This window comes from Balaenoptera acutorostrata, chromosome 10, assembly GCF_949987535.1.
Source record: "Balaenoptera acutorostrata chromosome 10, mBalAcu1.1, whole genome shotgun sequence".
Taxonomy (NCBI): Eukaryota; Metazoa; Chordata; class Mammalia; order Artiodactyla; family Balaenopteridae; genus Balaenoptera; species Balaenoptera acutorostrata.
Window position 1 is genome coordinate 4,318,782 of NC_080073.1, and position 27,372 is coordinate 4,346,153.

The 27,372-nt window shown below is 47.1% G+C and overlaps 1 protein-coding gene across 2 annotated transcripts; it reads right to left on the minus strand.

Moving 5' to 3' along the window:
- Window positions 1-282: 282 nt before the first annotated feature.
- RBSN (rabenosyn, RAB effector) lies at window positions 283-26,166 on the minus strand. 2 transcript variants are annotated; one of them, XM_007192617.2, is made up of 12 exons: window positions 25,972-26,166; window positions 23,618-23,934; window positions 19,802-19,942; window positions 16,605-16,705; window positions 15,646-15,691; window positions 15,366-15,527; window positions 12,834-13,075; window positions 10,740-10,810; window positions 7,994-8,080; window positions 6,860-6,962; window positions 5,073-5,177; window positions 283-4,380 (listed from the first exon to the last, which is right to left on the minus strand). In XM_007192617.2, exons 2-12 carry the CDS (start codon window positions 23,763-23,765, stop codon window positions 3,232-3,234), a joined length of 2,355 nt encoding a protein of 784 aa, XP_007192679.1. In that variant the 5' UTR covers window positions 23,766-23,934; window positions 25,972-26,166; the 3' UTR covers window positions 283-3,231. The 2 variants fall into 2 exon arrangements, with proteins under 2 accessions (XP_007192679.1, XP_057411398.1); XM_057555415.1 differs by lacking the exons at window positions 16,605-16,705; window positions 25,972-26,166 and having other exon boundaries at window positions 23,618-23,754.
- Window positions 26,167-27,372: the final 1,206 nt, after the last annotated feature.

Consider the following 27,372-nt stretch of genomic DNA (forward strand, 5'->3'; position numbering starts at 1 on the left):
CTGATTAACCACCTCAAAGGGCTTTGCACGACACCTGTCTAAGACAGGTCATTTAATCAACACTGCAGGAATAACTAAAGATAAGGACAGAACTCGAACCCATACTTATCCCCTGTTAAGAGCCCAGTGACCTTGATTTTGTCCGGAGGCCTTAACCACACAGGTAACACAGGAGCTGGGCTGTCTTCTGATACTCAGAAGTTATTAAGAAAGGAGGGGAGAGATGTTATCTGGTAATTCTCACTCGCAACATGTGTGCACATACTCACACACACCCCCAACCACTAACATGTTATTTTATTTTTTCTAAAAAGGTTCCAATACAAGGCCTCAGAGTAGTGCATGCAAATCAATGACCTTCAAACTGTCTGTCACTGTCAGATGACCAGCACAATCTACTACCACAGTGTGTGACCTGGTAAAGAGACCAGCTTCTCACCCTGAGTCCCATCACCTATGCCAACGTCCAGCCTACCACGTGGCTCTTGAATGACTCAGGTACATTTTAGTATCTGAACAGAAAAGACACATTGAGCAGCAAGCATAATGAGTAAGTGTCCTTAGTGTATTAGACAAGGGAAAATACAGACAAGGCATAAAAGGAAAAAGCCAGCTTCATTTGGTGCCTAAATCCCCAAAGTCTCTTGCATACATGATCTGTTTCTAGGGACATCTGCCAACGCCGTATCAAGGACTTGCCCATTTTCCGATGAGATGGAGCTGTTTGCGATGAAGGACTGCAGGACGGGGGAACTATTCACACGAGGTAAAAACCTGAAGTTGTGGCTGCAATTCATAGGCCATCTTTTCCCTGACGTTAACCCATCCCTGTAAATCCAACTTTGTGCCCATGTGAATTCCAAGGGATAGAGAATTCTAACTCCGGTCATGTCTGTGATTATAGGAGAATATAGCCATGGAAGAATTAAATGGAAAAATACAGCCGTGGAAGAATTCAATCACATCAGAGGGTTTTAGTTTGATTTAGTATATTCAGTTAAAAATTTTTTTTATTTTTTTTCGTTTAAAAACATGTTTCTTATATTAGTGGCTCTCAATGCTCTTAGTTACTTATAGATTGCCACCTGCAATTGATTTCAGGGAAAGGGTATGTTTGGTAAACTAGTCTTAATTGAAACCACCAGCTAACTAAAAGAGATATATTCTCATTAGAAAAGTAATCATGAGGGAGAGCAGCATTTAGCTTTTGGAACTACCTGCTTTTCGGCGCAGAGAACTTCCTTCTCTTCAGTCAAAGAGAAAAGACAGACTGAGCAGGGAGGAGCATGCAGCCATCCATAAATCCCTCCAGAGTAACAGCATGAAGGGTAATGACCTTGAGGAAGAAAAAACGCCTGTACCGGGCAACATTTTATACGCCTGACGGCCAACTTCCCAAAACCATGACATCAGCAAGGTTGGTAACTGGCTGACCTCAAACCCACTCACATTCCTTTGTGAAGAGAACCCAAACTCGAGGGGTCCTCCACACACCCTCCACCCACCCACTCCCCATTCCCACGCCCCCGTACAGGACCTCCTCATTCAGCCCAAAGATCCAGCAGGTGCTAAAGAAATGTGAATAGTGTCAATACAAAAACAGATTACCTTTACACCACAATGTTTTTCAGACCTTCCCAAGATTGAGAGGTCTTCTCAGAATGTAACAAAGTGAATTTCAACTCTCACACCATTAACCATTGAGAGTATGACCCAGAGTTAGTTAAGGGGTATAAAGTGACTAGTGGTCAGTTATTGTTCAGTAGTTAACAAGCATAATTGCAGGAACTCTACCCAGAGATGAGCACACTTGGGTATCACGATGGCAGATGTCAGTTAAGGGTTATGTTCCTGTAAACCTAAGCACCAGAGCTAAATTAACAATTTCCCTTTTTGCCCTTAATTGGCGAAGAGTTCAAGTACTGCAATTCTACCAAAATGATCCTGGGTTGTGCCTCTTTCAAACATTTCAGTTTCTTTTTTTTTTTTTTTTCCCCAGCCATGCGGCGCACTGTGCAGGATCTTAGTTCCCTGATCAGGGATTGAACCCGTGCCCTCAGCCATGAAAGCGCCGAGTCCTAACCACTGAACCATCAGGGAATTCCCCATTTCAGTTTCTTAATACTAAACATTGGTAAAAAAATATCTCACCAGTGCCCACGGTCAGCACAAGATGAACCAAAAGGGAAGAAGGCTCATCAACTAGCCTTGGAAGTTATTTTAATTGACCTTCTGACTCAGGGGAGCTTTAACTCTTCTGACAATGTTCCACAAGAGCTTCCTGGTCACCAATTCCTAAACTATGAAAAAGTCTGAAAAAGCCCAGCTCAGAGTTATTTTGCCAAAGCTCTTGAGGAAGCTTTCTCTGGGGACAGACAATTATCCCAGCAGTCATTCAGTTCCACAGAGCCACACTTGGATAGAGACTCTTCTCCCAAATTACACCACCTCCATCAACCAAAAAGTTACCCAGTCCTGTTTTGTAAAAAGCTCATGATCAGACTCACAGTGATACCCCCGCACTGGGAGTTTAACTTCCTGAAAGAGACAAACAAGAAGTCAAAGAGGGAAATAGACCCTGGTGAAACCTCACCCCCATTACCCACTCTTAAGAAGAGGTGCTGCGCTTTCCTGGATCTAAACTATTGCCTTCATAGCAAGACCTCCCCCTTCCATTGCACAGGCAGAATGTGCCCAGTAGGGCAGTGGAAGTCCCAGGTAAAAGGAACATAATACCCTAATGGGGACAGACTTCCTCCAGAGCCGAGTAAAATTTACAGGACTCTATCTTGTCTGTCTTGGCTAAAGGAAGGACCCTATATAAGCCTGCCCTATAATACTGCATAATGACCAAACACTAGGCAGGAGCAAATGGATGCAAGAGGTACACAGTAGCCATTTCTGCCCAGGGCCCAACAGAACTGCGCTTAGTTATATCTCGGCAGTGAAGTTTTAAATTCCCTTCTAAAGGGAAAACCCAATTATAAAAAAAAAAAAAAAAAACAGGAAAAACAGCAAATGCATGCTGATTCTTCCTGTTCTAGTTCCCATTTTATTATTCAACTATCATGGGAAAAGTTCCAAGTGCACAGCACGAAACAGCAGATTCCTCCCCCCCTAACCTGCGTGCAGCTTAAACCTCACCCTTCCTCCTTCTCCATCAACCCCACCAGCCCTCCCTCCTGCTCCCCTGGCTCCTGCCAGGCCCCAGAGGCGCCCTGCCCACCACGGTCAGTCGGCGCCCCCCTTCTGTTTGGCCAGGGTGTGCTTCAGCTCCCTCAGGTTCTCCGTCAGCACCTCCACCTCGTCCAGGCGGCCGCACTGCTTGGCATCGAAGATGTATGCCTTGATGTTGTCGATCTGCTGGAGGAGGAGCTCCTCCTCTATGGGCTCCTCGCCCTCCTGCCCGCTCTCACTGTCCACCTCGAAGGGGTTAGTACAGGGCGCCTCCTCGAAGGGGTTGCCAGGAACAGGAGGGCCTGAGGGTCTCTGATGGGGATGCCCATCTTCCTCGTCAAAGGGACTGGGGGCTGGGCTGTCTGGGCTAGTGAAGGGATTCCCTGCCACTGCCTCCTCTTCCTCCTCTTCCTCAAAAGGATTGTACTCCTTGAGGACACAGGCTGGAGGGCCGAGGGAAGGCTCTGCAGCAGGACGGCTGGCCGTGCCCTCTGCTGCAGGGCTGGAGAGGTCTTCCTCATCAAAGGGATTTAGGGAGGGCACCTCATTGTGCTGCGACGTGGTGCTCTGGGGGAAGAATTCCTGGTCAAGGGCTGGGGGCCCAGACCACACTCTGATGGGCTCAAGAGCCGAGCTGGGTGAAGGGGTCTTGGGTGCTGCACTGCTCTGAGCTGGGGAACAGCCCAGATCCAGGGCATGAGCAAGGTGGTCGCGGGGCTCTCTGCCTGGCTCCAGCTGAAAAGGCCTGATTTCTCGGAAGTCCAGGGACCGAGTCCGCGTGTGCAGAGATGCCGCCTGGAACTGCTCCCGTTCTCGTTCCCGCTCCCGTTCCCTCAGCATCTGCAGCTGTTCCCGCTGCAGGTCCTCCTCCTCGGCCTGCCTCCGGGACAGCTCAATGGCCTTCTCTGTCTGCTGCTGGTCATACTCGTCCTGCAGCTGGCGCAGGTTCTCCTGCAGCGTACGCACTTCATCCATCCGGCCCGCGGCCTTAGCCTGCCTGATAAAGGATGTGATGTTGTGGATCTGTTGGAGGAGTGGGTCCGAGTCTTCGATCTGCCCCTGACCTCCTGAGAGCGGGAGCCAGCCCTCAGCCTTTCTCAACGGGGCAGGGCCCCCGCGAAGGGACACCACCTCCCCGTTGGTCGCATGAGACACCAGGTCACTGTGCCTTTCCTCAAGCCTTCGCTGGGATTCCAGGGCAGCCTGGGGAGACACCAAAGCCAAAGAGAAGAAACACGGTCACCAGGCCAACAGCCACACAGCCAGCCACCCTCTGCGGTCCCGCTATCCCTGTGTCAGTGAGACTCCAATTCTCCACCTCAGGACTACAATATCCAACTGCTAAAATCAAATCAGGCTTTTTTATCAGAAGGGAAGGAGGGACAAACCCTGATTTTCAAAATTAAAATAACAAATAACAGTAAGTTAAGGGATAAGCTTTTTCTCAATCTTAGATTCACTGGCCATGCACTTGTCTTAAATCTCTGAGGTCTATTACCACTCATCTACACTAGAACCTCACACAATCTTAAATACACATATTATTCTGTTTAATATTGCACATTCCAAAGTGTTCTACAAAGAACTCCCTGGTGTCTGGGTCCTCTGCAGCCTGTACCAGGGGGAGGATTGCCAGTCTCTATGGTATTCTGGACAGAAGAAAATCAGTAAAACCTCTGAAAGAAAAATAGGACCTGGAGAGAAAAATAATTACTCTGACCTCTGAAGATGAGAGAGGCCAGAAACAGAACAGAAGGAGAACGCAAACTAGAGAGAATGAGAGGTTCTGACTTAACGACAACCTCACAGGACCTCCTGGGAGCCTGAGGAGGCCTCTGAGCTCAAGGGAGCTGCAGGGAAGAAGCCAGATGCCAGCATCCCTGAGCTTCACTCACCCGTCTCTCCAGGATCTTCTTCCTCTCCACTTCCTGCTTCCTTTTCTTTTTCAGTTCCTCAAACTGTTCTTTGGTTGGCAGTGACATCAAACCAAGCAACTTTTCCTGTAGGGGGTCACAGGCAATTTTACACTTAAACCCTTTTAGGAAAAAAGTGAACCTGAAGCCCTCTAGTGAGAGCCCACTTAAGCTAAGCCACCCCACTCTCGGACAGTCACGTTAATGAGCAGAGCAGGGAAGGACCTAACGCTGAAATCAGACCAGAGCCAACTTTCAAATGGGCCAGTCCTTTCCTGATGAAATGATCAACACCAGACATCCCAGTTATTTGCCCTCTCAGTGGGGCCTTTTCCTGCCCTCCCTGTCTACATCCGTAAGCCTCCATCCGAGCCCCAACCCCACGCTCTTTACGTTTCTCCACAGCACTCTCCACCCTCTTAAGCTATATTTTTTAGTTGTTTCTTATCTATTGCCCTCTCTAGAATACAAGCTTTATGAGAACACGAATGTCTGTCTTTACTCATGGCAGGATACCCAGCACCTAGAACACTGCCTGGGACTCAGCAGGCACTCATCAAACGACTGTGGAATACAGCCACTAATCAAAAGCAGGAAGGGCCTCATTCTCTGCATTACGATGTTGGGAAACTAACCCAACAGGACGCTTAGATCTCTGTCAGGAGCCCCACAGGGGATTGGCTGTGACTCTCACAAGGGCTTTCTGACATAGAAACAACTTAGATCCAACCACCTAAGTCTAGTGTGCCCTTGAATAATCACCTGTTTCCTCCAAACCAATGGCCCAGGAAGAGTCCCGTAGGAGCTTATCCCAAGGAGGAAATGCTATGTGCAAGTATGTCCATCAGGCAATCCTCAACAGCAAAAAATGGGAATCTATCAAATGCCCAGTGAATGGGGAATAGTTAAAGGATGGTGTACACAGAGCACTATTCTGTAGTCATTCAAACAAGAGCTGTTTGAAGACTGCATAAAAAAGCTCTTATGGGGGCTTCCCTGGTGATGCAGTGGTTGAGAACCTGCCTGCCAATGCAGGGGACACGGGTTCGAGCCCTGGTCTGGGAAGATCCCACATGCCGCGGAGCAACTAGGCCCGTGAGCCACAACTACTGAGCCTGCGCGTCTGGAGCTTGTGCTCCGCAACAAGAGAGGCCGCGATAGTGAGAGGCCCGCGCACCGTGATGAAGAGTGGCCCCCGCTCGCCGCAACTAGAGAAAGCCCTCGCACAGAAACGAAGACCCAACACAGCCAAAAATAAATTAAAAAAAAAAAAAAAAAAAAGTTCTTATGGGACTTCCCTGGCACTCCAGTCGTTAAGACTCAGTGTTTCCACTGCGGAGGGCATGGGTTCGATCCCTGGTCGGGGAACTAGAAATCCTGCATGCCGTGTGGCGCCGCCAAAAAAAAAAGTGCTTATGATATAAAATTCAGCAATAAGAAGGCCTAAACTTGCAAATATGCTACTTATATAACTATAAGTTACTATAAGTAGCATATATAACTACTTTATATAACCACTGCAAATGGAATAAAAAAGAAAATACATCAGAATGAGGCAGGATGGTGTTAAGGACATAGGACTAAAAGGAATATTCACTTTTCTTTGACATCCAGATTTTTCTCTAGATGTGGCTGACACATTTATAATCTTAAAAAGTAATAAATGTACAAACAGAAAATAAACAAGCCATTGGCCCAGTCTGCCTTCAGAGTGGTAGAAGAGCAGGGGAGGCGAGTGTGGTGTTTCTGCCACCCCAGGATGGCTTTACCTGCACAAAAAGCGTAGCTGAATATCTGATCATCCTCTGCAGCCGTAAAGTGTTTGGATGTGGCGGAGGGTCCTGCTTCAAGTCTAAGGTTAAGATCTTCTTACTGAATTGGAACAAACACAACACTGTAACAGGCACTGCCAGCCTCAGAAACATGGGTGAAAAGTCCCGAGTCACCAGGCTTGCATGCCAGCAACATGTGTAGAGAAATGGGTTAGAGACTCCACTGAAATGTCCTTGCAGGCAAAGCCCATTTCTTACCCTTTGGCTGTACCCAAGGCCCCAAAGAAGCACAGGGTGAACAACAAACACTCAGCCATCGAGGCGCTGACCACTGGTGCAGGGCCAGCGTCGTGGGTGAGTGACCAGCACAGCAGAAGGGCCCTGTGCTTGGTTTCATATTCTGCTATCACTGTCTTACAATCCTTAATTTTGAACAAGGGACCTGAATTTTCATTTTGCAACAGACCCTAAAACCATGTAGCTAGTCCTGCACGTACGGATGGACAAGGGTTCCGCATCTCTGTTCTGAGTCACAGTACTTCCTATGCTGCAAAGGGCTGATGTAACCCCAACAGCCAATCCACATTTAAAAAGCAGCGACTGGGACTCCCCTGGTGGTCCAGTGGTTAAGACTCGGCGCTTTCACTGCCATGGGCCTGGGTTCGATCCCTGGTCGGGGAACTAAGATCCCACAAGCTGCACAGCACGGCCAAAAAAAACAAGGCAGCAGCCAACTTGAAGGAAAGAATCTGGGTTTCCATCTGGGCTCCAGCACTTCTTCTAGCTGTGGTGCATTCTCTCACCTATAAAATGGGGATGTTAATCTCTACCACACAGGGTAACTGTGGTATGATAAAGGAGCTACTCTGTGTGGAAGTAGTCAGTGACTGGCACACAGCTGGTGTCAATCAGCTCCTATTCCTTTAATAATAATGAACAGTAGAAATCCTTAACCGAAAGTTACTGAGATGCACTGAGCGCCAGAGCTGGCAACTCCCTCAGCCTCCTCCTCACACACTCCCACTAGCACCAGGACTGGGTAAGCTCAGGTCTGCTGGCCGCCCACCACTCATTAACACAGCACCTCCTCCACTCAAGGCAGCACGTAAGACATCACCTAACAGACCTTACCTTAAAGCGTCTATTAGCTCATACACTTTCTGCACTTCCACTCTAAGGTCATTGGCATGTTCCAGATTGTAGGTTGTCTCTCCAGCACTAGGGAGAAATCACAGAGATGTTTGATCTAAGTGTCATCGCACTGAATGGACAGTGTGGTGTGAAAGGACTCACAGAGGGGTAGACAGTTAATTCTCTCCAAATGGCATTTCAGACTCTTGTATATATTGCAGTGCTCATTCCTTTTCAAAATATAAGTGCTAATCAACTAGAAACTGCTTTTAATTTGCAGACACCATAGGGACACACTAGTACCGAGGTCTTTGAGGACCAGCTCCTAAGCTCATTGCCAAAATAAATGTGACTGAATCTACTTCAGCCTACTTTCCCTGAACAATTTCAGTGCATCTAGTAAGACGGATGAAGTGGTTTACTAAATGAGTTGGTTAGACCACATAAGAGGAGAAGGAACTTTCTTTTCTCACTCAAAGACTACCCAAGGAGCGGAGGAATGATAGGAAAGCTGACCAAGGAATCCAAGCCATGGCCCGCGTGGCACTGTGTCAGTTGCCCCATGCTCCTGGTTCTCACGCACAATTGCTCCCTGTGTGAGAAAAACACTTGGACTCCAACTCAAGAAAGGAGGTGAGAGGGAGTAACTCTGCCCAGGATGGAGGAGGGGACATCAGGGAAGGCCAGAGGTGGCTTAACCCCAGTCTCAGAGGAACAGCAACAGTTATCATGTGGTCTTAGAATTGTTCCTTTACAAGTCTGCCATTCCCACCAGACTGCTGAACTCCAAGTGCAGTGATTATGGCTTTTCATTTTTATACCCCTAGTAACTAGCACATGGGACAAGCTTAAACAATGTTTACTGTGAAGAGAAACATTTCAAATGATCTCCAAGCTATTAATCCAGCCTCAGCAATGGCCACTCAACTCCCTTCCTGAGGCAGCAGCTATTTAAGTTAAATAAGCAGAAAGAACTGCTGTGTTTACCTGTTTTCCATCTATAAGGCAGCCCTAGCTGGAAAAATCTTGGTGTGTGCTGTAATCTGCAGATTCAGTAAAGTCGTTTCATCATCTCTAACTGCACAGTTTGCAAAAAGAACATCAGATCAGAACTAAGAAGACTTGCACTTTGTCTTGATAACGCCAAGTCATGTGGAAAATAACAGGGTTGGCCCAAATCTGAAATCACTGCCCTGGTCTCAGTCACATCAACCAACTGTATTCTCCTTGGAGCACCTATCATGCCTGGCATTATTATCATGTGCGTTACTTGTTCACTTGGTTACGGTCTGCACTCCCATGATAATGAAGCTGTCTTCACAGTCCATTGCTGCAGCCCCAGCACCCAGAACAGCACTTGGCACATAACTCGTGCTTGATAAATATCCACTGAGTGAGTGAGTGACAGACTGAAAGGCACTTACTTAAAGCACTGCAGAACTGGTCTTTGGAGGTGTAAGAGTTAGACACCTGGAAGCATGCTCAGCAATGGTAGCTCCCCCCGGCTACGGAGGCCCATACAGTCTCTGTTGCAACTATTCAACTCTGCTGCTGTAGTGCAAAATCAGCTACAGTAATCAAACAAACGGGCATGGCTGTGTCCCAATAACATTTTATTTATAAAAAACAAGTGGCAATAATAAGTGTGGGCAAGAATGTAGAGAAATTGAAGGTGTCATACACTGCTGATGGGAATGTAAAATGGTGCAGTCATTTTGGAAAACTGTCTGGAAATTCCTCAAAAAGTTAAACACAGAGTTACCATATGACCCAAGAACTCCACTCCTAGGTATATACCCAAGAGAAATAAAAATATATGTCCACAAAACACCTATACATGAATAGTCATAGAAGCATTATTCCCAATAGCCAAAAGTGGAAAAACCCAAATGTTCACCATGGGACTAATGGATAAACAAAATGTGGTCTACCCACACAGTGCCTTCATACAAAAGGAATGATGCACTGAACCATGCTACAACAGGGATGAATCTCGAAAACTTTACATTGTGAAAAAAGCAAGACACAAAAGATCATATATCTATGATTCTATTTAAATGAAATATCCAAACTAGGCAAATCCATAGACAGAAAGCAGACTAGTGGTTTCCAGAGAAAGGGAGAAGGAGCAGTGACTGCTAATGGGTATGGGGTTTCTTACTAGGATGATGAAAGTGTTTCAGAATTAAGACAGTGGTGACGGGCATACAATTTTGTGAATGTTGTACTAAATGTGATGTGATGGTTGTACCAAAACCACTGAACTGTACACTTTAAAAGGGTGAATTTTATGGTGTGTGAATTAAATCTTAATTTTAAAAGAAGAGACGGCACACTAGATGAGGCCCGAGGGCCGAAGTCTGCCAACCCCTGACCTAAAGGAAATGTCTGCTCTCAGCCCTGACACCTCAACGTCACCCTGAAGTGGCATCGACCCAGGCACAAGCATGAGGCACAGTGCCCTTGCCCACCTCCGGATGCTGCACTTGGCAGTGGTGCTTATCATCCAAGGCCCTTCCTAAACCCGCTCAATCAGAAAAGCTGGGGTCACATGACTGAACATGACTACACAGGACTGTAACATGCACCCCAAAGAAATACAGATATGACGAAGATTCTCTGCAGTCGGTGGCAGAAGAAAAGCCTGGGCAGAGTTAGGAATTTCATTTTCACCTACTAAAGAATTGACCTAAAATGGCAGAAAACAGTCACCACTAAATTAGTAAAACAGAGAGGAATAGCTTACTTTAATGATGCTGCCATCCTGATGTATTCAGGAGCTTTTTGGTCAACTTTCTCCATGCAAAGTCGTAATTTCTAAGAACAAAAAAGAAGAGATGAGTTGTGCTCTCAAGGTACAGAAAAGCCTACCCAGAGGTTATGTTGAATCAACAGAGATGTATTTAAAATGTGCAGTTTTATAAAATGCAAAAAGTGCAGAGAGTGGTTTTTAGTTCTGTTTTGTTTTGTTTCTTGTTATCAATTTCCTGATTTAGACCTACTCTACAAGAAAACCTTGCAGGAAGGAAAGAAAGCAAGGGTGAACTTTTTTTTTTTTTAAATACATTTATTTATTTATTTTTGGCTGCGTTGGGTCTTTGTTGCTGTGCGCGGGCTTTCTCTAGTTGCGGCGAGCGGGGGCTACTCTTTGTTGCGGTGCACGGGCTTCTCATTGCGGTGGCTTCTCTTGTTGAGGAGCACAGGCTCTAGGTGCATGGGCTTCAGTAGTTGTGGCTCACGGGCTCTAGAGCACAGGCTCAGTAGTTGTGGAGCACGGGCTTACTTGCTCCGTGGCATGTGGGATCTTCCCGGACCAGGGCTCGAACCCGTGTCCCCTGCATTGGCAGGCGGATTCTTAACCACTGCGCCACCAGGGAAGCCCAAGGGTGAACTTTTGACCGGATGTTTCTGAGAGGAGCAAGGCCTTCCAGGACACAAGTCATCTGAGTTAACCAAGGTAGAGAAAAGAAATTAGTTGCTATGTCCTTTACCTGCCAGGTGACGCCAGATCCCAGCACAAGGCACTGCCAGGGCACACTTCAAAAAAGAAGGAAGCCAAAAGCACGGCAGCTATTTACAAAAATGAGTTATCAGATCGTGAACTCCACATAAAGGACGGCCAATGGCTACATCTGCAGCTCAGCAAGGGTTTAATTAACACCATTTCTAGTATCCTGAGTATTTTCACGGTGGTTTCAGAAATACAGCCACTCTGACTTGCAGAACTGCTACCAGTGACCATTCAGTGATCATCAGACAAAAACACATCCCTCCTTGGGGCTTCCCTGGTGGCACAGTGGTTAAGAATCCGCCTGCCAATGCAGGGGACACGGGTTCGAGCCCTGGCCCGGGAAGATCCCACATGCCGCGGAGCAACTAAGCCCGTGCGCCGCAACTACTGAGGCTGCGCTCTAGAGCCTGCGAGCCACAACTACTGAAGCCCACGTGCTACAACTACTGAAGCTCACGTGCCACAAGTACTGAAGACCGCGCGCCGAGAGCCCGTGCTCCGCAACAAGAGAAGCCACCGTAATGAGAAGCCCGCGCACCACAATGAAGAGTAGCCCCTGCTCGCCACAACTAGAGAAAGCCCACGCGCAGCAATGAAGCCCAACGCAGCCATAAATAAATAAATAAATAAATAAAATCTATTAAAAAAAAGAACACACCCCTCCACTGTTCAGTTTTGCACAAACTGCTTCCGACGCCCGGGCTGGTTTCCTCCTCCCCGTTTCCTACCACCTCCCTGCCCAACCCCCACCTGGCTCATCCTTCTCATCTTGCAGGCCTCACCTGGCCATTAGGAGGCCGAGCCAGGCCCACACCCAGTCTGACTCTAAATCCCAGCTTCTGGCACCATACTCTGCTCCTTTAAAGCAGCACCTACTGAAGGCATTCCAGGGTTGCTGGTGGTAATGAGAGCTGAGGCATTTGAATAGACTTAAAAGAGGAAGCTCTAAGCCTCTGGGCAGTTTCTCAAACTCCCAAGTGAGTGTGGCAGGTCTCTTCCAGCCCACTCTTCACCACCAGCTCCAGCTCCTGCCCACCCACAGAACTTGTCCACACCGCATGGCAACCACCCTTCCTCCTCTTGCCCCTGGGCCACGGAAGCCCCTAACCACCCCCACTGTCAAGTGGGCATGGAAGGGAGAGGGAACAAGCTTGTTGCAACATACCCAGTGACTCTGCGACTCACCCAGGGCCCTAGCTAGTGCCCTTCGGCAGAAACTAAAAATGATTCAAAGGAATGACTTCCCAAAGCATTCTCCAAAATCTGCAGGCACGTATATAAGCAACAGCCAAATCTCTCTAATCAGACTCAAGACCACACACGAATCACCTCGTAGAGCTTCACGATGTCAGGGGTGTGCTCCTTCTCGTCGATCTGCTGCTCTCTCTTGAGTAGTGTGTCCTTGCAGTGTGTACAGCAGCGGATCCGGTCGTCATCCTTCTCGTCCAGGACAGAGCTCACGCTGCTCACGCTGCTGATACTGGCCCGGCGGGAGCCGTGGACACTGTTGGGTGACTGGCTGGGGCTGGTATGAGTGCTCAGGGAGTCCTTGCTGGCACTGGTGAGCTTGTCTGTAAAGCACAACACAGGACAGGCAGCAGTGAGCCCGCAGCCTCCAATCACCCCACCAGCCACGACAGCAGTGGAGTCCAACGGTGGGCGTGGCACGAGAGCAGGCGCTGCCCACAGGCGAGAAGCACCCACACCTCTGCCTTCCCGGGCTCAGGCTCTGAGGTGGGATGGACGCCCAGTGCAGCCGGCAAAGAGCCAGGCAGCCTAGGACAGTCTGTCTTCGAGGCTCGGAAGCCCACCCCTAACCTGGCCTTACCACCTACTGCCCTGCTCCATCTGCCCCGTGCCTCAGACACCACCCAGGCTCTCCCTGGACTATCCTCCTCGGCCTTCCCCCACGCCCAAACGCCAGACCCCTATCCCTTCCAAAGCTCAGCTCAAATGGCACAGCCTCCCGGAAGCCCCCCCAGTCCCCCGAGGCAAAAACAATCTGCCTTTCTATCAGTTTCTACCACGTCGCCCCTCGTGGAGCACTGCCCACTTTTCCCTGTAGTGATAGCTCTATGTACACCCCAGAGCTGCCCTAGGAATCTGTGATTCTGAGGGTAGAAACTGTCTTATTCATAGCTGCACCCCTATATTTTTTCCAACAGGGCCACCTCATAGCAGCTGCCCAGTAAATGTCAATTAGCCCAAAAGAAGGACGGTGAAGAGCGTCCCCAAAACATAGTTTATAAAGTCTCAGGTAAGACAGGGAGTCGCCTCAGGGAGAAAGGGGAAGTATCAAGGTAATGCGAGCCTGCTGGACATCAGAGCTCGACAGAGGAAGCATCTGCTTCTGTCCCATGTTATCCAGACATCCTGCAGCCAACAGTACATGCAGAGTCAGCAGAACTCTCCAGGGTTGCAAAATCACCCCAAAAGTCCCAGAATTAGCCAAAACCCCATGAGATCATCTTTAGCAACCTTTAACCAGCTGAGATTCAAAGTTCTGGACCATTGGGACCACTGGGTTCCACCTAACCTTTATAGCCTCATTCCCACATTCTCAAGCAGTGTTTCACACCCCCAACTACTGTACCTGCTCATCTACTAACCTTCCCCGGGCCTTTCCACATCCCACGCCTGTGCACCAGCTCTTCACTCTCCCCAGGATGCCTGCCTGCCCCACCTCTCTGCAGTCCCAGTTGTGTTTCAAGGCTCCTCTCAAACGTCACCTCCCGACCCTGAGCACCCACACTCTCCCTCTTCTCCGGCCTCTGCAGCGGCCTCAGCGGCGCTCAGTGGCTCTCATATTACGACATTACAGCCTATTCTATATGACAGTGAGCTGTCTGTGACTCTTTGCTCAAAGGAAAGGACTAGCCCGCTGCTCATTTTTCAAGACCATCTCCTACAGTCTCCTCTCAAAGCCTCACCTGCCACTTCAAGCAGAGCTGACAAAGATTCCATCAACTCGGGACTTCCCTGGTGGTGCAGTGGTTAAGAATCCACCTGCCAATGCCGGGGGTATGGGTTCAAGTCCTGGTCCGGGAAGATCCCACATGCCGCGGAGCAACTAAGCCCGTGCGCCACCACTACTGAGCCTGTGCTCTAGAGCCCACTCACCACAACTACTGAGCCCACTCACCACAACTACTGAAGCCCACACGCCTAGAGCCCATGTTCCCTAAGAAGAGAAGCCACCACAATGAAAAGCCTGTGCACCACAACGAAGAGTAGCCCCCGCTCGCCGCAAATGGGGAAAGCCTGCTAGCACCAATGAAGACCCAACACAGCCAAAAATAAATAAATAAATAAATAAATAAATTTATTAAAAAAAAATATTCCGTCAACTCTCCCACATGCCTGACACAACTTCTCTCATCATACCTGTCTCTTTATAAAGCACTTGTTTGTGAGTGTGTCTCCCCTGTTGGATGCTGGACTCCCTGAAGGAATGGATGATGCTTATAGACCAGACGTGGGCAAACAACAACCTGCAAGCCAAGTCCAGGCTGTTTTTGTATGGCCCTCAAGCTACATATGGTTTTTACACTTCAAAAAGGTTGTTTAAAACAGAAGAAGAAATGTGACAGAGACCGTATGTGGCCCACAAAGCCTGAAATATTTACTACCTGATCTTTTATGGGAAAAGTCTGCCAACCTCTGTTACAGACCACTGAATCACGGGTCCCTAACACAGGGCGTAGGCTGTAATGGGCTTCAAGGAATAAACAAGTAAATGAATGAAGATCCCATGGGCCATTAATTAAAAAAAAAAGTCCCCCAAATCACCCAGTGGTAATTAGTAAACAAGTTAGTCTCAAAAGGAGATCAGAGTCCAGGGCCTGCCTCCCCATCACCTACTTGCCAAGGGAAGGCTGATGAGCTCCATACACTTCTTGCACATAATAGACCCACAGAGGCGGCAGTGGTGGCGGCGGTTGCGGATGCTGAACTTATTCCCACAGTCTGGACAGAAGGGGACATCCTGGTCGTTGACCCAAGGCACCACGGACTTTTCTATTGCTTTGGGAAGAACAAAACAAGAAGCAAACAAACATAAATGTAGGCCATTTTAAAAAGGTGATCTGGTCAAGAAGAAAGATAAAGAATAGAAGGAATGTGAGCAAAGTTCTAGAGTTACCTCGGATCTTCGCAGACTCAGTATTTGTTCTGTCAAATGCAGTGAGCTGACAAGGAGAAAAAAGTGCCAGAAAGAATTAATCTGGTGGTGTATACACTTTCTACAGGCAGAGGCATCAAGTGGGAATGAGCACACCAGCATTGCTCAAGTCTTATCTGTCGTCTCCAAACCCCAAAATGTCACAAAAACAACTTTATGGGGGATAGAGTATTAGCTTTGCATCCAGAAGGTACCTCCCTTCGCATGACCCATTCCAATCTCTTTATTGTCAGTTACCCGCTTAAGCAATAACCAGGGGTAGGCAAGGACACGGTGGGGTGGCTACTGAAAGCAATGGGAACCCCCCGATTCGCCACAGTCCTCCTGGACGATGAAAGTGGTCACATATTTCTGCCCTACGAAGTACACATGAAGAACTGAACCCGTGTGGTTGCTGCCATGCCCACCACATAACCCAGCTTATACACAACAAGCATTTCCAGGGTTAAAGTAAACAGCAATCGTGGTATTGAAGACACACTCTTAAACCAACCACAGGACGAGAGGCTCCCACACTGCACAGTGGCCCTGGCAGGGTACTCCTCTCACGCCTGGTTACTAGCCTCTCTGTTTGCCATCACATGGTATCACACACTATGCCTCACTGCGTGATTGTCCCTGGGACACCCAAACGAGGAAAGGATCTAAAGGCAGAAAGGCTGTCCAGCAGCCAAGTGGGCTTCATAGGAAGTAAAAGGGAAGCCGGATATGTGGCCAGTCATCAACCTGGGCCACTACCTTCAGTAAAGCCAGCCCAGGCTGGAACCATCCACCACGTCCTCAGCACAGCTCTAGGTAGGGCGCTTCCTTGCCAGCATGGGACATACACAATATACAAGACACATGCTACAGAAATGTAATTCTCCCCCCAGGAAATTTATACTTGCAGAAAAAAAGTGTTTTAAAACAAAAGAATTTACCTTCTCTAACCTGATTATTAATTTATTGACTTCAACAACATAGTGGTCAATTCTGGCAGCTCGGTGTTTTTTGAAGTCGGAAAGATGGCTTCTCACAGCACCTAGGAGGGGAGGTGGGGACATAAACGACTTGTCGTTTCCCTGAGGGAGCCTCTCTACCTTGAATTTCAAACATTCTAGGATTGTATTATATTTATCTATTTATTTATCTATCTATCGGCCGCACCGTGCAGCATGTGGGATCTTAGTTCCCCAAGCAGGGATTGAACCTGGGCCCCCTACGTTGGGAGTGTGGAGTCTTAACCACTGGACCGCCAGGGAAGTCCATTAGAGTCTTACTAAAAATTAAAAAACTAGAAAAGCAAATGGAAGGAAATTTGCTAAAATGTTAACTATGGTCACCTTGGGGCCACAAAGTATGATAGGAAAGACCTTAAGGACAGAGGTTGAACTCTGGAGCCAGCCTGTGCTCAAGTTTCAATTCTGCCACACACTGTGTGACCTTGGACAAGTTCCTAACCTCTCTGTAACTTGGAGTACTCAGCTATAACATGGGGAAAACAGTAGTACCTACTCCACAGGGCTGTTATCAGGACTAAAGAAGTTAAAATTTATAAAATCCTTAGAATACTGCCTGGCACATGAATTTTTGTTAAATAAAAAGGCAGTAACGTTATGGGCGATTTTTAAACATCTCATACTTTTCTGTCCTTTTCAAGGCTGGTACAATATGGTTTTTCATCAGAATAAAAACAATCCTTCTCAAAATGTAAACGCTAATAGATGCCCTTGGAGGGGGCTAGTTAAACTGGTAACTTCTCAGTCCAGCAGCCAAGACCCAGGACAAACCTCCTCACACAAATGGAACCAAGTAGCCTGTTGTCTCAGTTCATCTGAAATATAACCTGCTCAATCTCACCTCTTCTGAAAGCCGGCCCTGCCCCCCAACCCTCCCAGCACTCAGTTCATTTCTTCCACCCAATGATGGCCTATTCATTTAGGTACTTTACCACAGGGGTCCCCAGCCCATGCCACACAGCAGGAGGTGAGTGGAAGGCAAGGGAGCGAGCAAAGCTTCATCTGCAGCTCCCCATCGCTCCCCACCGCCCGCATTACCACCTGCACCATCCCTCCCATCGCCTGCATTACCGCCTGAACCATCCACCCTCCACCCCTGTCTGTGGAAAAACTGACTTCCTCGAAACCGGTCCCTGGTGCCAAAAAGGTTGGGGAGCGCTGCTTTACCATATCTAGATCTTTACGCTACACTCTTAACCATCCATGCTTTTCTTCTTCCCTAATCAACTTTAACACCTAATTAAATTTTAGTTTTGAATTTTTAGGAGTGACAATACATATTAATTTTAAAATTTGCCATTCACTTGACCTTTTGTAATTTGTGACTTCCTTCAGTTGCTGAAACAGGCAAGTTAATCAGTAAATCACCTTGATAATTTAACACCGGCAATCATGAAATAAGCTACCAAAAAGCTAATAATTCATATGCTTGAAAAGTCTCCTTCATGTTTCTAATTGTCTTTCATATGTAACTAATAAATATATGCGTATAGTCTTATTTTTAAGCCATTTTTCTCCTGCCATAATGAAAATAAAATGTTTCCACTCTCCAACATGGTAGCCCCTAGCCACACCTGGAGACTGAGCACTTAAAATGTGGCTAATGTGTGGTTGTGGAACTGACTTTTAATTTTATTTAACTTTAATTTATTTAAATTTAAATAGCCACATATAGTTAGTAGCTATCATATTGGATAGTGTAATTATAGGACTTTCCTCTTCCAAAAAGACACATTCTGGGATTCCCTGGTGGTGCAGTGGTTAAGAATCTGCCTGCCAAGGCAGGGGACATGGGTTCGATCCCTGGTCTGGGAAGATCCCACATTCTGCGGAGCAACTAAGCCCATACGCCACAACTACTGAGGCTGCGCTCTAGAGCCCGCGTGCCACATCTCCTGAAGCCCGCACGCCTAGAACCCTTCTCCGCAACAAGAGAAGCCACTGCAATGAGAAGCCCGCGCACCACAAGGAAGAGTAGCCCTGCTCGCTGCAACTAGAGAAAGCCTGTGTGCAGCAACGAAGACCCAACACAGCCAAAAATAAAAGTAAATAAAATAAATAAATTTATTAAAAAAATAAAATAAAAGACACATCCTGCAGCAGCACTATTTGGTAGCTGACCCCAGGGTAAATATCACTTCCCTTCTTAGAGCCTGTTTTCTCATCTATAAATGGAATGAGCATCACTACCCTTTCTACCTCACAAGGCTTTTGTGAAAGGTGAACAAGATAATGAGTATCAAAGTATAATAAAGTACTATGGGACTTCCCTGGCAGTCCAATGGTTAAGACTCCACACTTCCAATGCAGGGGGCGCGGGTTTGATCCCTGGTTGGGGAACTAAGATCCCACGTGCCATGCAGAGCGGCCCAAAAACAAAACAAAGTATAATAAACTACTACGACAGAATCATTATTTACCCATCGCATGGATAGAAAATACTATATTAATGATCACTATCATTCAACAGTTAAAGGACATGTAAGATCAGCTAGTTCAACTCCATGTGGCATGATCTTTTTGGTAAAAGCTTTACTGAGTTATCATTCAAATACATACAATTCACCATTTAAATCATACAAATTCAATGGCTTTTAGTATATTGACAGGGTTGTGCAACCATCACCAAAATAAATTTTAGAACATTTTCATCATCCCGAAAAGATGGTAATTTTGAAAGTAAGTAGATGATACCACAATTACATGCTTCAGAAAATTAAGTTGCATGAACCAGTGCTTCTCACTAGGCAGGTAATCAATGTCTACACAAGAAGAGACAGCCCAGTCAATGGACTGCACCTGGGCTGATGTCAGAGACCTGGATTCCTACCCCAGTTCTGCAGTTTCCTAGCTGTCTGACCCTGGGAGGTCCCCATGGAGTTCAGTAAGGATTAAATGAGAGTTCACATGTAAAGAATTTAATGCAGTGCCTAACACAAAGCAGAGGCCCAGCTCATTCTTGTCCATTTTCTCCCCCCACTAGAACACAAGGTCCAGAAGCTTACAACCATTCTGATTTACTGGTGTCTCTTCGGCTAACTCTTAAAACATATAGATGTTCAATAAACATTTGCTGAATGAATGAATGAATGAATGAACGAATGAAAAGAATTTCTTACCAAGCTCCTGGGGTTCCCACATGTAAGGATCAACCCCTCCATAGCTGAAAGACTCATATCCTTGGGTCCCTGATTCAGCTCGGTCATCTCCTTCTCGTTTCAACAGCCTGTTCTTCGCTTTCCTAGCCTTCTGGACAAGACCTTGAAAAATGGAACAAACACCATATGAATCCACGAAGAATACCCAGTAGAGAGTCAAGGTCCTATAGGAAGAGCACTTAGATTTCACCTATCAACAGGGTCCCAATGCATTTCACGGCTTCCCCTGTATCAGGGTTCTTTCATTTTCTGAGGACATAAGTAATATGAGGGAAGGAGGAAAACTTCTAGAATCACTGTCACAATCCCATTTACTGGTCCAATTCCATCCTCCAGCCCATATACATTACAGGGATCTTGTTGCTTAAATCAATTATAAAGTTAAGGAGAGACTCAACTGCAGGCTGAGGAACATCAGCAAACCCTACCAGAAAATCGGTTCTGAAGTAGAGATTCTTGAATTCAAAGATCTGTACTTCAGATATGTAATATGGAAGGGAACTCTTGGGTCTGGGGTCCCATAAAAAAGCTGCAGACTGTGATTTCAGCAGTATTATTATGATTAACTCTAGTCTAAAATCCTAGAGCCATAAAAGATAAAAGAGACTATTTCAGACAAAATTAGAGAATTTCAAGGACTGTAACAGCTCGGGGCCAAGGAAGTAGACAAGAGGAACTATGTGCTTCTATGAGGACAAAAACGCCCAGTCAAGAGCTCGAAAGGTAAAGAGAGAGAGCTAAATAGTAGGAATATGAGGACATTATGTTTTTATTTATTTATTTATTTATTAATTATTTGGCTGCATTGGGTCTTTGTTGCTGCGCTCGGGCTTTCTCTAGTTGCGGCGAGCTAGGGTTACTCTTCATTGTGGTGCGTGGGCTTCTCATTGTGGTGGCTTCCCTTGTTGCGGAGCACCGGCTCTAGGCATGCAGGCTCAGTAGTTGTGGCACGCAGGCTCAGTAGTTGTGGCTTGCAGGCTCTAGAGCTCAGGCTCAGTAATTGTGGCGCTCGGGCTTAGTTACTCCGCCGCATGTGGGATCTTCCCGGACCAGGGCTCGAACCCGTGTCCCCTGCATTGGCAGGCGGATTCTTAAACACTGCACGACCAGGGGAGTCCCGAGGACGTTATGGATAGTATAGTCTATCCCCTGGTAAGTCATTCCCTAGCCTTGGGTCTTGCCTCCCAAATTCCAGCAAGACAAATGGAATAAGAATCTTAATGAACACCAGAGTGTCTCCCAGATTTCAAGCTTCCTAAAAAAGAGGCTGATTAAGAGGAACAGAGAGAATGAGGAAAGTTAAATTCAACTGACAGCCCTTGTGTCCTGAAAAGGCTTTGTTAAAAAAAATGCACCTCAGATAAGGCAAATGTCCTAGACACAAAATGGACTAGACACTGAATCCTTCCTGAAAGGTTTGGATGGCTTTTTTATAGCAGAAGGTAGCTATAAAGTAAGCCTAGTGAAGGTACCAGAAAGACAATGGGCTAGATACATAAATAGTTTCCCTCTGATGTGAGATACTGTGAGTTAGGAGAGAAAGTAGCCCATAACCTGCCCTCGTCAGGGATGGTGAGGCTAGTTTTAAGAGATTATGCTAGAGTTAGAACCGAAGCTTGAGCCAACCAAAGAAGGTCTTTCTTGCAGCCTTCCATTGTAACGGACACTAAATAGAGAATTAGAAATGCCCTTCCTAATAAAAGCAGGCTTTAGTGCTTGCAACCTGGCCCCTTAGCTACCATCATCTTTGAGAGTTATTTCCAGTCCCAGGTTTCACAAGAGCCCACATCAAGCCAAGTAAAGGAAGCAGAGGTAGGAGGAAAGAACTCCACCTGAAGAGGTAGTTTCCAGTATTTGATCGGCCCAAAGCATTTCTTCAACTCAGTACCAAGTTTCTCCTTTTCATTAGTGAAAAGAAAGCCCAAGTCTTGACTTCTTGCAAATGTTTTGTGATTATGAGCTACATGAAAGAAAAGGGGACTAAAATCTAGGTGCCTTATTCATTTTGCCTGTCTTCCTCTCACAGCCAAAGCAGCAGGAAATTCACTGTCTCTCAAAGGAGGCAGAAACAGAAAAGCAGAGAGAAACAGACACTGACAGAAAAGAGAAACTAAATTTGATAACTCCCGGTCTCTCTCCAGCTAGTACTCAGGATCAACCCTCACTTGGTTTCAGTCAGCAGCAGAAGGTCCTATATCTATTATTCCCTCGATAATCTTACACATTTTTCCCCTAATACAAGGGCAGTCATCACAGGAATGTGAGGACATTCTCTAACCTCTCCACCCACTGGCATCAAAGTTTTAGTGATATCACGGTATATGACTCAGTTGAGCTGGCACTAAGACTAGGTGCTCACTGAAAATCATGGAGGCCCTTCAGTTATCCAAAGGACACTTAGACAATCAGTTCCTTCGTTTGCTAGTTTTCCAGCTGTAGTGCATGCTGTGACTGGAATACAGGGCCTCACCTCATCAGTGATGCCATGTGCAAAGAGCAGCATTAGGCTTAGAGGTGAAGGAAGACATGGGGTCAAGGCCTACCTCTGTCAATTCCTATCTGACCTTGGATAAGTCACTCCACATCTCTGAGCCTCACTTTTTCTCTATAAAATGAGACCAACACCTTCCTGCAGGGTTGTTGGGAGAGTCAAATGAAATAACAATGTATGTGAAAGAACATACATTCCTCTTTTTTTTTTCTTTCTTGTCTCCTCAGAGTTATGACTCTGCTCCAGCCTCTATAGCCAGAAGCCACCTAGTCCATTGCAGCCTTCAGGATTTTGAAAATGTTTGACTTTGTCATATTTTTGACACAAGTTATAAATGTTAATACTTTCAACAACTCTTTTTTTTCGGAACTGAAAAGTGAGACATGGAGTGAGACTTTGATTACAAGGGGCATGTGACTCACATGTGTGGAGGCCAGAGTCCGCTTAGGAATACATGGATCATTCCTTTCTCTCCCACCCAACAAAGAATTGTGAATACAGCAATAGACCTTTTTAATCTCATTGTCTTCAGAAATGTGGCCAGCTATTAACTGAATCACTAGGAAAGTGAATTCCAGAGCACCAGCATCATACTTAGGAGTTAGAATCTAAAGTCCGGGAAATGAATAATCTGTATAGCAAAAATTACTTTGAAAAATTCTTTCTGCAACCCTCCAGGACCTGAGGGTCCTTGGAAGCTCAAAAACCAAGTTTTAACTTTTTGGGTTTAACTCCTTATATTTCAACCATAATCTTCCTTTTCCTGTGCTGCAGAGGACAAGGTCTAGTTGAAGAAGTAAGGATGGCAGGAAGGCCTGAATTTGTGACAGGTGAATGGGTGTACAATGTGCCTCCACTTACAGAGCAAAGGAAAGGAATTCCACCCCAAACCCTCTTAGGCTGGCAGTTAGGTAATTCAAACATTCTAGCAATAGACAGCAGAGGACAGTAATTACACTTACTAGGTTCAAAGCCGGGCTCTACCTCACTTTGCAGCTTCAGGCAAGTTATCTCTGTGTCTAATCTCTCTGTGTCTGGTATCCTCATCAGTAAAATGGGGCTCATAGTCACATAGTTATTGTGAGAATTAAATGAAGTTAATACACTGGAAGATTTTGAATAATGCCTGGCACATGGAAAGCACTAGAAATATGTTCTCTATTATTATTATTAATTTCCTATTGTTTATCATATTACGGTGGCAACATGGTAGCTGATGAAAACCATCCCACGAGTTAAAGCTCCCAGTGACAGAATGAGATAAGCAGAAAATCCTTGCCTCTTACTTTTAATTTGCCCTTTGACATCGCGGTCTTCCCCGGAGTGCTCTTCCTCATAATGTGACTGCAGCTGATAGAAAGACTGCAGGTCCTTCAGGCACAAAGGGCAGAGGAAGCCCTCCCTCACTTCCCCTGGGTCATCCAGAGAAGCCATGGCAGTGTCACTCTCAACCCCCGCAAGGCAGGGTCTTCATGCCAAGAGCCAGCTTGATTCCTCCACAAGAGACAAGGGATCTGCAGCATTAGCTTAACCAAGCAGCATACAGGTGATGGGGAAGTGGCATCACGGCCCTGGATGAGGTATCCTCTCTGGAGTAGGAGTCCTAAGAAAGGAAAGAAGCGGGAGGAAACCAATTCAGGCAAATTAGCAGCAATTGAGAATTTTCCTTGTTCTTTTCACAGTTCAGGAAGGGTACTTAACATTTTTCAGTGCAGGTTTGAGAACACAAACTGCTTTCTCGAATCCTTAGACCAAAACACACAACTTTCTAAGATATGAGAACATCACTGGACAATGGCAATTCAGTGAAAGGGAAAGCACAGATTCTCGAAGATAAGAAAGGAAAATACAACTTCAACAGTAAACACAATACCAAGGCAATTCACTAACATTCATTCCAATGATCCAGCTGCATAATCTGTATGCCACTTTAGCCGCTGGGTAAATGTCTGAAATAGTTATCAACAAGCACAAATTTTTATTTGACTCTCTTTACCTTGAGCATTTATTCAACTACATATATGGAGCTCTTGCACCTCTGTCAAAAAGGCACTGATGAAAAAAAAAAAAAAAAAAAAGGCACTGATGTAAAAGGGATAGCGCCTGTCCTAAAAATCAAACCAAACCAAATCAAACAAAATCCCAGCTTCAGTCTAAGGAGGAGCATTAGAAACCTAGTGATCAAAAAGAAAAATCTATTCTGTGCCTTACGTTTGTAGGGTACTTTTTCTCCAATAAACTTACTAGACTTTATAAACCAGCAAGCCTAACGTTCTCACTGCTTCAAAAATAAAAGAAGCTGATGCTTATACAATTCAGGGCTTAATAAGTTACATTTTCAGTTTTATCCGGCCACGGCAAAGTCACTTCCAATGTCACCTCAGAAAGATGCACAGCCATAGGGAAATGCAGACAAAACCAATCCACGAAAGCAGAGAAATTTCTCCCCAAGAACCTGAGGCCACAAACCACAGTAGAGAGTGAGAGGGAATGTATGACCGTCAGCTTTGAGCTGTGGATGGACCTGCTAACAGGGCCACGGAGGAGGAACTGCCTAGCCCTCCAAGCTGAAGAGTGGCAGTGACCCAGGAAATAAACAAATGAAACACGAGGTCCCTGTTTTCTTCCTCTAGCTAAAAAGCCCAATGGCTATATACATTCAGATCTCAGCCCCTTTTCCAGACGGTCGCTGAAAGAGCAGCTCCCGGCCCCTCCCAGCCAGTGGTTCACCCGAGCCCCCTTCCTTCCCATGCACTCACGCTACCAACACACACTCCCCGCATCTCAAGACACCCTCACTTCCTCGAGAATGTCTTGCTTGACGCATTCTCCCATCGGGCAGCCCTGCACCTCTCCTCATAGCATTTATCTCAACTTGTAATCACAGGTACACAAAGCGACTTAATCCGACAGCCTGTAAGCTGTTTGAGAGCACAAGCCACGTCCTCGTTCCCAACACCACAACCCCCGGGTCAGTGCCCGGTACAAACCACCGAGAATCTCAACAACGCTCCAAGGGTGAATAAATGAATGAACGGACGAACCCTACAATCATATAACCAAATACCCACCACAAACCACCAAGCCAGGCCCCACGTCCACAACATATGCGAGACCCTCACACCCTAAATCACGTCCAAAGTCCAAATAAAACCCACATCTCCTGCAACTCCACGTCCAGCGTGAGTGCTGCCGGCCACACGCCGCAGCCACCACACATCCCCCGGCCGCCCGACCACCCTCCCCGTAACTCAACGTGACGTGCACGCGCCGCATCACCGCACCCACAGTGCGGTGGGTGAAAAGGCTCATCCCCACAAAGCACACACGACAACTTCACATAGGCACCACACAAACCCCGAACCCAAACGCCTAAACCTCCACAGAAGACCCAAAAAACGCTCCTTGGAGACAGCCCCCCGCTGCCCCAGCCGCATAACGCTACAGGGCTCACACAACCCCAAGCAACCACAGAGTAAAAACACCCCGGGCACACGAGCGAGACGCGCGGCCCGAGAGCCCCAGCGCCCACCACGCACGTCACACCCACCACACACAGATCCCACGCCCGCACGGCCCGCCCGCCCGGTTTCTGACAAGAGCTGCGCCCAGCCCCGCAGGCACGCCCAGCCCGGTGTACCTTTCCCGGTCCCACAGCCGCGAAGGCCTGTCCAGGTCTCCGACCCGAGCTCGGGGCCTCCACGACCCCTCAAGCGGTCGCGGCCACCATCTCCATCGACTGCTCGGCGCTCGACAGGCGCGCCTGCGTCGACGCCTAAAACGAAAGAAAGGCAGACGGACCACGGAGGAGCGCCGAGTCTTCGAGGGGACGAAAGGGAATCCCCAAGCGCAGGCCAGCGGCGGATTCTGCGCAGGCGCAGGAAAAACCGGCCAGGAGAGGCTGGGTAATTTTGCGACGTTTTGACGACTCTGGTAGTTCCGCCAGCGAAGTTGAACTACGCCCCTTGCTCTCCACCCCACTGTTAAGTATGGGAAAACTGAAGCCCGTGCTTTTCTGCTCCTTGACCGAGGTGCGCAGTGAATGAGGCAGCGAATGGTTTTGAATGCCTCCTCCCTCACCGCCAAATGCGCTTCTAAATTAATTAGAGTCAATTAAACTTCCTGAGCGCTAGAGAGTAAAGGAATTATTTGAGAGGCTTGGAGGATGTGGAGAGTCTGGAATATAACAGCATGAGAGTGGGCTTATAATGACAGGAAGTATACATCCAAAACAGGTACAGTGTGCTCAGGAAAATCTGTGAAATTTTCCAATACAAACAACACTGTAATGAGATATCACTTTACAACTGTCATAGTGGCCGTTATCAAAAGAAATGTGTTGCGGAGGATGGGAATGGAACACATGTAGACTATCGCTGAGAATGTAAATTTCTGCACCCACTACGGAAAACACGGAGGTTCCTCAAAAAATTTAAAAATAGAGCTAACATAGGACTCACTAAATCCGCTTCCGGGTGTTTATCTGCAGAACAGGAAAATACTAATTCAAAGAGGTATCTACATCCACTTATCTACTGCAGCATCACTTACAGTACCCAAGATATGTAAACAACCTAAGTGTCCACCAACGGATGAATGGATAAAGAACAATGTGTGGGGGAAAAACACACACACACACAAGAAACCCCAACGATATTCCCCACAGGCCTCGGTGACCTGGGCTGGTGTCACATCCCTGGACCCTGAACAGCCTTGTGTCCCAAGGCTAGACTGTGGCGGAGCTGAGGGACCTGGGGAGGATGGGCCAGCAAATGAGGCCCCCTTGCACCTGCAGAGCCAGCTTCCCTGGGGATGGGACCACGACCTACAGATCCAGGCGGGCCGTCGTACAGCTCAACCAAGCCGAGTGCACCCAAAGCCCGGTGGACCCTACGGCTGTAAGAGCGCTGATTAAGTCACCAGGTCTCCAAGTCTCCTGGTGCTGGGTTCCCAGCGGCAGCCTCCTTCCTCGGAATCCCCCCACCTACATACGACAGTACCCTCAGCATTGCCGTGTGGGCAGGGGTTGGATTTTCCTGGG